This window comes from Carlito syrichta, unplaced genomic scaffold (genome assembly GCF_000164805.1).
Source record: "Carlito syrichta isolate Samal-C Ts95f unplaced genomic scaffold, Tarsius_syrichta-2.0.1 Scaffold78720, whole genome shotgun sequence".
Lineage (NCBI taxonomy): Eukaryota > Metazoa > Chordata > Mammalia > Primates > Tarsiidae > Carlito > Carlito syrichta.
The window spans coordinates 82,132-96,275 of NW_007022816.1; the positions used below are offsets into that span (position 1 = coordinate 82,132).

The 14,144-nt window shown below is 38.5% G+C and overlaps 1 protein-coding gene across 1 annotated transcript in view; it reads right to left on the reverse strand.

Annotated features, from left to right (window-relative positions):
• The window catches only part of LOC110595293 (centrosomal protein of 112 kDa-like), a gene marked incomplete at its 3' end in the record, with an annotated part of 80,726 nt that extends 67,172 nt beyond the window's left edge, over nt 1–13,554 (reverse strand). Inside the window, exons 1-2 of the mRNA XM_021710479.1 lie at nt 13,456–13,554; nt 11,483–11,560 (exon numbers count right to left, since the gene is read on the reverse strand). Of these exons, the coding sequence (XP_021566154.1) occupies nt 11,483–11,560; nt 13,456–13,521 (144 nt within the window). The remainder of the gene's footprint in view (nt 1–11,482; nt 11,561–13,455) is intronic.
• Nucleotides 13,555–14,144: the final 590 nt, after the last annotated feature.

The following is a 14,144-nucleotide window of genomic DNA, read 5'->3' on the forward strand; positions in this document are numbered from 1 at the left end:
AAGAACAGAGTACCATATGTTCTCACTCATAAGCAGACCCTGAACATTTACCATAATACTGTAAGAAAGAGATTGGCAGTAGCAGGATACTGCCAGGGTGGAGGTGGGGACACAATATCAACAAGGGTACCGGATCTCAAACCAGGTAAAGTGTGGACCAAAGTGAAGCCTAAGCTCTACCTGTACAATGTCCACTTGTATACCTAATCCTGAATTGCACCACATTGTTTTTTTAATTTTTAATTTTAAAGACGTAGGGTATAAATCAGGGTTAGATATAGATGTTCATTATGCAGGTACCCTTGTTGATGAGGTATGCCTCCCCACCCCTGGCAGTTTCCCACTACTGCCAATCCCACCCCTCCCTGGCAGTTTCCCACCACTGCCAAGTCCTTTCTTATAGTATGATGATAATTGTTCAAGGTCCACTTATGAGTGAGAAATGTGTGTACCCCACATCTTTAAAATAAAATATTTTTAAAAAGAGATAGTCTAAAATATTGTCATATGAGGCAAATGAAGAATACGCCAAAAACATAGAATAAAAAGAACCACCATGCTATCTAAAGCAGCTAATTAATAAAAGTATTTTTCTAGAAAAAAAAAATGTGGTACATATACAGGATGGAATATTACACAGTCATAAAGAAGGAAAAAACTACGGACTTCGCAGCAACTTAGATGGATTTGGAGTCTCTCATTCTCATTGATCTATCACAGAAACAAAGAACGGATTACCGCATGCTGTCACTCATAAGTTGACCCTGAACACCTGTCATAATACTGCAAGAAAGGGACTGGCAGTAGTGAGACAGTACCAGGGATGGTGGGCACACAAAATCAATACATGTGCTCGACTCTAGTCTAGGCATAGTGAGGATCAGAGGAGATTCAAACTTCACCTGTACATAGACTACTTGTGCACCCAAACCTGACTTGTACCACACGTCTGAAATGAAATGAAATAAAAATAAATTACCTTCAGATGATTCATAGAAACAAATAGGAAAAGTAAAACAATAAATCTTCTAGAAGAAAGCATAAGAGAACATTTTCAGAACCTTAAAGTACTCAGTGAGTTCTTTTCTTTGTTTTTTGAGTTGGAGTCTCACTCTGTCGCCCAGACTGGAGGGCAGTGGCCGCTCCCAGTCACCGCAGCCTCAACTTGCTGGGCCCCGACGATCCTTCCGCCTCAGCCTTCCAAGTAGCCGGAACTACAGGCATGCACCACCATGCCCAGCTCATTTTTGATTGATGGTAGAGATGAGGTCTCGCTGCCCAGGTGGGTCTCGAACCCACGGGCTCAGGCAATCCACTCACCTCAGCCTCCCAAAGGCGTGGGATTACAGGCTGAGCCACCGATCCCGGCATGAGTTCTTAAACAGAACACAAAACACAACTAACCATAAAGAAAAATATTATAAATGAGCTGCATTAAAATTTAAAATTTCTGCTTATCACAGATACCAGTAAGAGAAGAAAAGCAACAAAGTGAAAGAAAATATTTACAAGTCTATTGCAAAAAGACTCATCCAGAACAGAGAAAAAGCTCTTATATATCAATAAGAAAATGGCAGATAACCCAACAAAAACACAGACAAAGCTGTAAGTGGGCACTTCCCTCTAAGAAGCTATAAAGACATTCAAAGTCACGTGGCTTTGTCATCAGGAAAATACATATTAAACTTACACAATGCAGGGTAACTAATAACTCTCAAGAGTGGTTAAACTTTTAAAATTAAAAAAAAAAAAGTAGCAGAAAATACCAAGTACTGGAAGAGAAGAAGAACCATGGGAACTGGCACACGACGTTGATAAGAATGTAAACTGGCACAACCACCGTGGAAAACACTCGCAGTGCCTGCTCTGCCAGCTGTTGCTACATGGCAAGTCACCCTGGGGTTCATGGCTTGACATTACAGCCATTTTCTTTAGCTAACAACTGGTGAGTCGGCAACTCAGGCAGTTCATCTACAGAGACAGCGCCTTCTACAGGGACAGGCTGAGGCGGGAGGATCGCCAGAGCCCAGGTCAAGGCTACAGTGCCCTGTGATTGTACCACTGCACTCCAGCCTGGGTGATAGAGTGAGAGTCCCACTCAAAAAAATAAAAAAAAGCACATGCAACCAAAGCATAAACAGACAGAGAATTACATCAAGCTAAAAAGTTTCTGCACAGCAGAGGAAACAAGAAAGAGACAACCCACAGAATGCAAGAAAACATTTGCAAACTACTTCTGCAAAGGATTATTAATCAGAATACATAAGGAGCTCAAATAACTCAATACGAAAAAAAAAACCAAATACTCTGATTAAAAATGGGAAAAAGACCTGAGCAGACATTTCCCAAGAAGACATACAAATAGCCAACAGGTATAAGAAAAAATGCTCACCATCACTAATCATCAGAGAAATGCAAATCAAAACTACAATGATATGTCATCTCACCCCAGTTAAAACAGCTTTTATCAAAAAGACAGGCAATAAAGAATGTTGGTAAGGATGTGTAGAAAGTGAACTCTTATACACAGGTGGTGGGAATGCAAACTAGTACAGACACCATGGAAAACGCAGTATGGAGGTTCCTCAAAAAATTAAAAACAGAACTACCCTGTGACCCAGCAATCCCACTGCTGAGTATACATCCAAAAAAAAAAAAAACCGAAATCAGTATTTTGAAGAGACATCCGTACTCCCACGTTTACTGCAGCACTACTGACAATAGCCAGGATATGGAATCAACCTAAACATCCTTCAAAAGATGAATGGATAAAGAAAATGTGGCATATACACACAATGGAATCTTATTCAGTCATAAAAAGAATAAAACCCTGTTATTTGCAACAACATGGATGGAACCGGAGGACATCTTGTTAAATGAATTAAGCCAGGCACAGAAAGACAAATATTGCATGTTCTCACTCACACATGGTAGCTAAAAAAACAGAAAAAATGGAGACAGAACATAGAATGATGGTTACTAGAGGCTGGAAAGGGTTGTAAGGGGAAGGGATAATGAAGTAATTATATGAATCACCATGATGCAGAATCAGGAGAAGCCTTGAGCTTGTTTTCCTGCAACTAGACTGTCCCATCTAGGGGTGATAAGAGACTGACACCTGAAATATGTTGCTTATCCCGTCTATTCTGTAATCTCATTTTGATTGCTGTCACTGCAAAAAACCCTGCTTCACAAAGACAGGATGTTGGAAACAGAAGCAGGCTTTTCAGTGCTAATCTGACAGGAGGCGGAGCTCAGACATCAGTAAAGCAAATGAGGAGGGGAGCAACTGTAAGTACAGATGAAGCTTTGCTGGCTGGCCCACTCACCTCCTGCTATGTGATCGGGTTCTAACTAGCCACAGACGGGTCTGTGGACTGTGGGTTGGAGACCCCAGATCTACACTGTCAAATTTAAGGTCATAGAATTGTTTGCAATAATCTATTATTATACTTTGAACATACGTAGGATGTATAGTGATATCTCCTTTCATTCCCGATATGAGCAAGTTAAATCTTCTTCTCATCCTTGATCGGTCTGGCTAAAAAGTTCATTGACTTTACTCATCATTTAAAGATTCAGCTTTTCTCTGTGTTCAATGTCATTGATTTCTATTTTAAGCTTTACTTCTTCCTTCATCAGTTTACTTTGGGCTTAACTTGCTCTTCTTTTGCCAGTTTCTGTAGATGGGAGTTTAGATGAATAACTTGGGGGTTTCTTCTTCCTTCTTTTGATGCTTTCAAGATTTTCTCTTGTCTTTCAACATTTTTAGTGCAATGTGCCTAGGTATGAATATTTTTGCATATATTTGAACTTTAAGCTCATTGAGCATCTTGGATGTTCAGATTGAAGGTTTTCATCAAATTTAAATATCTCTGCTATCAGTTCTTCAAATATATTTCTGCTCATTTGTCTCTTCTTGTTCTGGTTCCCTCACTACACATATGTTGGTGCACTTCTCCGGGCAATGCTCGTTTTTCTTCCTTTTTCTCTCCGTTCTGCAACTTGCATCACCTCGAGCAATCTGTCTTCAAGTTCACTGATTCTTAATTCTTTCAGTTCAAATATGTTGAACCCCTGTGGTGAATTTTTCACTTCAGTTATTATACTGTTTAATTCCAGAATTCCTACTTGGTTCTTTTTGTTTGTTTGTTTGTAGAGACAGTCTCACTGTGCTGCCCAAGTTGGAGCACAGTGGCTATTCACAAAGCCATAGCACACCACAGCCTCAAACTCGTAGACTCAGGTGATCCTCCCCCCAGTCCCCCCCAGAGCTGGAACTCCAAGTGCACATCACCATGCCCACTCTGGCTCTTTCTTACCATTTCTATCCATTTATATTCAACATTTGATGAGACATCAAATAGAGCTTCCCTTACTTTTTTAAACATGCTTTCCTTTAGTTCTTTGAACATATTTATAATAGCTGCTTTGAAGTCTTTGTCAACTCTGGCTTCTGGGTCCTATCACAGGCAGTTTCTGTGTTTTCAGTTTCTGTGCATGTCATGCAACTTTATTTCTAGAAAAATGGACATTTTAGGTAATACTTGATAGCAACTATGGATGCTGATTCCTCTCTCTGTTCTCCAGGAGTCATTTTAGTTGCTATTTACTTGTTTATTTGATTAATGGCTTAGCTAGAATATATCAGTGATGCATGTTTCCTCCATGGTGTGAAGACATTGGTGTCACTCCTCAGTGTGTGCTGCCCTGGCCATGTGCAGTCACCCTGGAATGACAATGGTTTTAGCAGAGTCCTCTGGGATGACAATGGTTTTAACAGAATCCTCGTGTCTTTCTTATCTTTATTTCCCTCATCTTTCTGTTAAACTGTATGTCTAATTTGATATCAAACCCAGTTGATGTGCACTACTAATTGCTGGCTGATTGCTCTACTGTTTTCAACAATGCCCTGGGCCATAAACTGCTCCACAGTCTGATCCAACTAAATTCAGCCAGGGGGGATGGTGATGCAGTCTTTGAGGGCTGCTCTGATCTCAGGACTCTTCTTAGCAGTCTCTTTCCCTGGTTCTCACCAGTGAACTGACTGGCCTATGGTTTCGCTTATTGCTGTTAATCACAAGGCGCAGTCAGACTCCTCCTGTTCGTCATTGTGTTCTAGAGTTGACGTAAGTTTGAACTTCCTTACACTGTTGTCCATAGTGTTTCTTTGGAAAGAGTCCCTAGACTGCCTCTTCCCTTGTGCAAAATCCCTAAGTCACTACTCTGGGCACTATGCAGAGACAGTAGTCTCTCTTACTCTTGGCTTGCCTCTCTTGGAGTGGAATCTCCACTCTAGGAACAAGGTTGGGTAAGGACAATCAGGGCCACAGTATTCTTTACCTACCAGGCCTGGGGCAGAGCCTCTGCCCTACAAGTGGGGCTGACTGGAGGAAGGGAGCCCCAACCACTCATCTGCACTCACCAGAAATGGAGACTCCTCAACTCAGACTTCAAGGGGATAAGAAATGCTAGCAGCGTGCCCCTCTCAATGAGGTACTGTATCCCTCGATTGAGAGCTGAAAGGAGAAAACACCATCTTCCTGGCCACACCCACTGTGACTGGAACTTCCATTAAGCTTGGCTAGAGGGACAGGGGAAGGCTGGAAGTAAGTCATGGCTCAAGTGCCACCAACTCTTGCTGTTCTTACCATGTTGTGGTTTATTTTCTTGAATAAGAATGTCTTCATTTGCTCTTTGTGCTTAGCTCAATTTCCAGAAACTTTCAACTACCAGTTATGTGTGTTTTGATATGAAGAAGATCTGCAGAGCTCCTCATGTGGTCAATTCTAAAAACAGAACTCGCTCTTCTTTTCTAACATAAGTATTTCATGCTATAAATTTCCCAATAAGACTGACTGTCTGCATCCCACAAATTTGGTATGTTGTGTTGTCATTTTAATTTAGTCTAAAAATTTTTCTACTTTCTCTTAAGACTTTTTTTTTTTTTTTGAGATGAGTCTCACTGTTGCCCAGGCTGGAGTGCAATGGCACCATCATGGCTCCCCACAGCCTCAACCTCCCGTGCTCAGGTGACCCTTCCATTAAGCCTCCCAAGTAGTTGGGACTACAGCATGTAGAGAAGAGGTCTCACTATGTTATTTTTGTAGAGAAGAGGTCTCACTATGTTGCCCAGACTGATCTTGAACTCCTGGGCTCAAATGATCCTCCTGTCTCCACCTCCCAAAGTGCTGGAATTACAGGCATGAGTCAACGAACCTGGTCAAGACTTCTTCTTTTACCTCTGGATTATTTAGAAGTACGGTGTTAAATCTCCAAATATTTGTGGATTTTTCCAAATAATTTCTACTGATCTCTAGTTTAATTCCCTTATGATCAGAAGAAGTACGATTATAATCACTAGAATTTCGTTGAGAGGTTCTGAAAAATGCTGATGCTTATTTCTATGCCTCAGCAGGCAATCAACTCCGTTAGACAGTCTGTGAATTCTCTCTCTCCATCTGTGAACAGTAGCTCTGAAGTCAGTTCCTTGTTCAAAGCTTTTACTATGACATTTGAGTCTGCCCATCACATGTACCACTGAAGAGTTGATCTGGCACTGGGGAAGTAGTTGACATCATAGCTCAGCTCCCTAAGACATTTCTACGACTTAGGGGTACATTCCACATACACACAACTGGAGGAAGGCTGCAACTTGTGCAGATTCATGCACAGATTTAGGGATCCCCTGGTCCCACTCTTTCCTCTCCTGGATTTCTCCTCACGCTCTCCTGCTCTGAGAGCTTCTTCCTCGGTCCCACTAGACAAATTGATGAGGTTCCTTCAGAGTTTGAGTATCCTGCATTGTTGTGCAGATCCATGTGACTGGGCCCACTCTCAATGTGACAAGCAAAAAGACAGAGAAAAAATTATAGAAAATGCTCCCTGACACTCTTTGCATAACAGACGTTCCTCTTCCCATTGAACTATCCAACCAGATGGATACAAATGCCTGCTGCTGCACCACAAAAGTCTAGATTTTCAACAGAGACTGCTCTAGGGCAGGGCCAGAATACAAAAAAAAGGATTCTCTAGACACTCTTCCAGTCTTTCTTCCAGCCCTCTAGCCAAAGATAGGCTTCTCTGTGAGCTTCTGCTGTCCTCGCACACTACACAATCCTTCAACGTGGTCCACCCTGGAATCAAAGCAGGGAGTTAAAGAGGGAAAACAAAAAGACAAACAGGAAATGGGAAATGCCTGGCCACTGTACCACCTATTCTTCATGACTGCACTTCCCGAACCCCAGGTAGCCGCAATCATCCACCTTAAGAGTCCCCAGGTGACTGGTTTATGTGCTTTTGTCCATAATTTTGGGTTGTAGGAGAACCAGGCTACAAAGATTTACTCCATCGTGGCCAGAAGCAGAAGTTTATATTTACTTTAAAAAAAAAAATAGGCCAGGCTCAGTCTATAATCCCAGTACATTGGGAGGCCGTGGCAAGTGGACAACCTGAGCCCACGGGTTCAAGACCAGCTGGGGCAAGTTGGCGAGATCTCATCTCTACAATAAATAAAAAATTAGCTGGGTGTGGTAGCATGCACCTATAGTTCCAACTACTTGGAAGGCTGAGGCAGAAGGATCACAGGAGCCCAGCAGGTCGACGCTGGGGTGGCCATGAGTACCTCTTTTTAACTTAGGTAATTTTGTCCTGTTCACAAAATCTGACATATTTACTTGTTTGTGGAAAGCTATAGCCAAAGAGAAGCCTAAAATATCAAAATGTTCACTTTTGTTTCTAAGATTATTGCATAGCATGAAAATGGGCAGATTTCTAACCTACATTAAAAAACCATAAAATGGCCTAAAATAAAATTATATAAAACAGCTGAAATTACATACTGATTTAATGAGAATTATCCCAGTTAATCACATTCAAAAGCATTCCATTAATGAATATTTTAAAACATATTTGCCTTCTCAGGTCTTTCTGCAAAATAAAGACACATGAAGAAGAAGAAAAGGAAAAAAGAGAGACAGAAGAGAGGAATGAAAGAAATAGGAGAAAAAGGAAAAGATGAGAAAAAATATGCATAATTAAAAGTTTGGGCCAGGGGCAGTAGCTCACACCTGGAATCCCAGCACTTTGGTAGGCTGAGGTGAGAGGATTGCCCGAGCCCACGGGTTTGAGACCAGCCTGGGCAACTTGGCAGAGAGCTCATCTCTAAGATTAAAAACAATAAATTAGCTGGGCACAGTGGTGCATGCCTTTAGTTCCAGCTGCTTAGAAGACTGAGGCAGAAGGATTGCCTGAGCCCAGCAGGTCAAGGCTGCAGTGGCCGTGAGCATACCACTGCACTCCAGCCTGGGAGATAGAATGAGACTTTGACTCAAAAATAAAAAGTCTGAAAATAAACATCATCAATTTAATCACAACTTAAGAATAAGAATAATATAATTTTTTTAGGATAAAAGTTGGTCTTCCTACGTATGGTCTTTTTTCTTTTAAATCACCAGCCAATACGACCATGACTATTAGTACTACAATTCAAAAACTTCATGCAGTGAAAGCTTTTAATTATGTCACTTTTCCCATCCATTTTTATACCTATAAAATAGGAAAAGGCATTCGAATTTAAAGAGGAAAGGGATTCTTAATTTGTGTCACGACTGCAATCCTCCTGCTGGGAATATACCCAGAGGAACTCAAATCACTTTATGAAAAAGATACCTGCACAAGCATGTTTACTGCAGTATTATTCACAATAACAAAAAACATGGAACCAACCGCGTTGCTCATGAAAACAGGACTGGATAAAAAAAAATGTGGTATATACACAACTGAATATTATGCAGCCATAAAGAAGGACAAAATTACAAACGTCACAGCAACTTGGATGGAATTTGAGTCTATAATACTGAGTGAGCTATCACAGAAACAAAGAACTAAGCACCACATGTTCTCACTCATAAGTGGACCTTGAACAATTATCATAATACTGCAAGAAGGGGATTGGCAGTAGTGGGAAAATGCCAGGGGCAAGGGAGGCACACCTCATCAACAAGGGTACCTGCATAATGAACATCTGTATAACTAGCCCTGAATTGTACCACACATCTTTAAAAAAAATTTTTTTTTAATTGTGTCACAAATGTTATTTTCATTGACTGTTATATACCTCATTTCTAAAAAGAAAACTCACAAACACATTCTAGTAACCAGGAAGAAAGTATTTATGACTTTTTCCTAATATCTTAAAAAGTAAAGGAAGCTACAAATAATCCCTAACTAGCATCAAAGGCTTCTAATATTCTTAACATAGATTTTAAGATATTAAATTAATTACAAAATAAACAACAGAACCTAAAACTTGAAAAATCAAGTAAGACATAATTTTTAAAGTTTTTTTCAAATGGGTGCACATAGACTGTTTCACAGTGATATGTGAGTCACCAGATAAAGGCAGAATATTCCAAAGCCTCCATCCATGCAATCGCTGAAATTAACTTACAAACAGCTAACAAACACAGCATTACGATACAGTTTGTGACTTAGAGAGTCATACATGAAATAGATATGCAAAATATTTTGAGAAAGCAAAAAAAAATACAAAAACAAAAGTCTGAGAAAACAAAAATTGAGAAAAAAATCGGGAGAAAAATGTCATTGCCAGTTTTTATAAATAAATCTCTAATTGAATTATGTAATCCTAGAAAAAATATTAACATACACCTGGGAAAAGGAAGAATATATTTGGGGAAAATGCATTTTTAACAAAAACTAGACAATTCAAATTCTAGACTATCTAATGGATCAGAATGAAGGTGCTGACAAGAATGCCAGCAACATTAAAAAGGTACTCTGAAACTAGAGTACAAATATTAACTCTAGCTATTAATTGATCACTCAGAGGAAGAAAGATTAAAAAACCAGTCATACATTATCATACAAAACTAAAATTAAAGCAAAATTTAGCTTTCTAATAAACTGAATACTTAATTCAACTGTGATCAAGATATAGCTCAGACTGATTATTGCATATATACCATAAATATATAAAAATGTAAAATTCTATATTTTACACTCTTAGTGTATTCTTTGAGCAATAAAAAATATGAAACAAAATCCTAGACAGGACTAGTTTTAAGGCACTACTTCACAATATTTAGATGTTTTATTTTAATTTTATTATATGAATGAAATATTTAATCCTCTGAACAGTTAAATAATCATAAAAAGTATTCTATGTGCTAAGAAATGTACATCATAAATTTCAAATGGCTAAGGGCAAAGGCAGGTTTACAAGGATAGCTCCAAAATTGTATTTATTACTTTGATGCTGCTCTCTGGAAAAAGAAGTTTGCCTTATGAGGGATTTCCTGTGCTCTTCCTCAACACTGGTAATAGGACCTCCCTCCAATGGTAACTTTCCCTACACTGTCAAGCGTGAAAATGTTTTTCTTTTGATTTATTATCAACTTTAATTTTTTCTTTTACTAGCATACTCCCAAAATCAACAGGAGATCCACATTACCTTCCTAACTATTTCCCAACCTTCTAGTTGTACCCATTCCATGAGCCAGGCATACTCATTCTCTGTCCTTTCCACCAAGTCCTCCTTACTCAGTACTCTCAAAACACCAGAGCTGTTCTAGTCTCTGGGTGCAGCTACCACCTCTAGCAGTGTGACTCCAAAATATACTTCCAACCCTTGAATCTCATGAAACTCTGGGCCTTGAACCCACCAATTAGTCTTTCCATCTCTTCAAACTCCACCAGTCTAAATTAAAACTCTTAAGCCTTTAAAATGAGTCCCCCAGGCAGGCGCAGTGGCTCACACCTGTAATCCCAGCACTTTGGAAGGCAGAGGCAAGAGGATTACCTGAGCTCAGGGGTTTGAGACCAGCCTGAGCAACATGGTGAGACCTCTTCTCTAAAATACATCAAAAAAATTAGCCGGCCATGGCGGCACATGCCTGTGGTTCCAGCTTCTTGGAAGGCTGAGGCGGAAGGATCACCTGAGCCCAGCAGGCTGAGGTTGCAGCAGCCATGAATGTGCCACTGTACTCCAACCTGGGTGATAGAGTGAGACGCCAAGTCAAAAAAATAAAATAAAATAAGAAAAACAAGAAACTGTTGATCATAATGGCTGCCTACCCAGAAAGTCTCCTTGAGTGTTTTTAACCGAATGGCCGTGCTTCAAGTTCTCCCTTCCCACCCCTCCACCTCATATGCTTCTTTTCATCTAATACATTTTGGAATTGTATCATACTGTGACTTAAATTATTTAACTATGTTATGGGTATATCTTGTATTTCACCAATAAGAAAGTTAGCTAGTGGAGGACAGGGACTATTTTATGTTTGTTTCTAATGTTATTTCTCTTTTCTGTACCTAAATCCTTCTCAAGGCCAGTATGGTAATACACATCTAACATCCAATAGTCACTAAATAAAATGAAATAAAATTAGTTCAGATGTCATCCACATTCAATACAAATTTGACATATGAATATATACGTAAAACAAATATTTTTTTTTACCCCAAGATTCCAACTATTAAGGCGAGCTTCAATATCACTGTCATCCAAGGAAACAGGAGGTGCTGTCAAACGAACTTCCTGGAACACAAAAGAAAAAAGGGAAGAAGGAAGGAGAAGGAAAAAGGGAAAGAATAACAGAGGAAGGGATGGAAGAGAGAAACAAAGGAGACAAAGGAGGAATGAGGGAGGAAGAACAGAAAGGAAAGGAAAGGAGGAAAGTAAAAAGAAAGGGGTTAGAGAAGGAAAGAGAAAGACAAAAAAGGAGGGAGGGAGGGAGGAAGAAAACAGGACAAAGTATATGTCCTTCAGACTGATGAGTTTTGTGTGCTTCTCTGGCAATGCTATCCTGCTCTCAGAGGAAAGGGTTCTGTTACCACTGAGCTAGAGTTCTTAATTCTAAGTAATGACTATTTATTATAGCTGCTTAGGGCTATGAGCTGCCTAAAGGATATATGCACACAGTAACTCGATTTCAAAAAAAATCAAAAGAATATTTTAAAAAATTAATCCAGACTCTTCTCTTTAAGTTCTTTTACAAAAAGTTTTAATTGTGGTATGCCACAGTAGCTTTAAAGTGTGTTAGGGGTAGGGGAGGACTTGAAAGATGAATTATTTACTCTCGTTAAAGTTAGTTAACATGAAAGTTTTGTGTTGGTGTCTAAGAAGCTCTTTGTTCTTAAATTAATCCTCATTCATACACTGAATATAAAGATAAATAATCTTTAAATTCACATCAAGAAAACACAATTATGATGATTCTTCACTTTTTACAAAAAAGTCTTTTATATGCATGTATAATTTATTGCTACATATTATTTTATATTATATTGTATATATTATATATATAATTAACTGAAGACAACCCAACCTAACTAAAGACAACCTATGATTTCTGTCCAGAAATGGACACTGATCAGAAAGCTCTAAAAACTTAAGAAAGATAAATCATTCTAAAATAAAGGTTATTTTGCAGTCCAAAATATGTTTTAAAATTAACTTGTTGGTACAGCACTTCCACACTTTTAGAAAGCGTCATTATTAACAAATAAACCTATTTACCTATGGTCATTTAAATTAATATAAAGTGATTTTTAAGATGCACTAAAATGTTCTTCATATTTTACTGAGTCTCTACATTTCTATTCAACAAACTGTCAAATTTTTATCATTCATGTACTATATTAAAATTCAGTATGAAGTATATTGGTGATCTCTTACTTCATGTATGTTTTTCTTTGAGAACAAGAACTTATTAAATATGAAAATGTACCTGCTGTGCTAATTCTGAGTAAATAGGATGATTGACAGCTAATCATTATTAACAATGCACTGCTCTTTATATAAAATTTTAAGTTTTAAATTATCATTGGAGAAAATGCAATGAGCTACTTTACAGCAATATGTGCTAAAACAGTCATGATTTCTCTCGTACCTAAGTCATATAACCCAAGAGAGCCAGAGTTAGGCAGTAAAGACTGCAGTAGGCTAGCACAGTTTTTCTCTTCACAAACCTAACTGGAATGCTCATTAACACCTTGTTCAATCAAATCTATGTTAAAAAAAAAAAATAGATGAAAATAGGCATTCATATTTTAAAATATAAATGGTTCACCTTCATGAGAAAAAAGTATTCCCTACATCACTACAAGTTACTTCTAATGTTTTCTTAACTTTATGATCATTGGGTATTGAATCATTTTCTTACATAGTCTGAGTAAAAGGGAAAAGTTATTCTTCCACGTACAGGAGAAATAACAGACTAATTAGCATGATACCCCAGAATCATTGACAAAGCAGAAGGAACAGTATGGAGTACACAAAACACACCACTTTCTTTGACATTAAGATCTTCAGTTACAATCTTCAGACTTCATTCATGGTTTTTAAGCAATCATTGAAACTTCAGCAATATGAAATTAAAACTTTGTTGAGTTATTTTTTAAAAAACAAGCCAAAGTAAAATCTGATCTTACGCAAATCTTTGGTGTAATATTTTGTCCATCTTCTCTGTAAGTTGGACTCATAGAATGTGATCTCATCTGGAGCGTCCCCGTGTATTGTTCCTTACTGAGAAATCAAAATAGTAACAATCAAAATTTGGAGAATTTAGAGAACACAGAGCATTAGAATATAGGATAGCCTTTTTTTTTTTTTTTTTACTTTTGTAAATAAGGTGATAGTTTATATTAAAAACAGTGATCCAACTGCAAAGAAAAAATATAGACCAATTACCATTTTTATTTACACATTTTATTTCATTTAGACTAAATTATAAGTAAAACATCATACAAATGTCACACACATGAGGGGGGGAGCCAAAAACAAAACCAAAACAAAACAGAATTATCTTTTGGAGGACAGGCCACTTGTAGTATAGCACACCCCCCCAACTAGGTAAGTATTCTAGGTACCTGTCAGTGTACCAGCTAGCATTTTTGTGAGAGGTTGCAACCAGCTTCAGTGAATTTTTTGTGTGTGTGTGGAGATTCTCTCATCATGTTTGCCCATTTCATGACAGGTGACTTACAAGCGCTCCTTACCATACAGCGCTGAGTGTTCAACAGCTATTGACCAAAAACCAGCATGACATCCCCATGCCTCATCCTCCCCATTCACCCCATCTTCCTCCAAGTGACTCTTTTTTGTTTTCCTGGATTAAGAA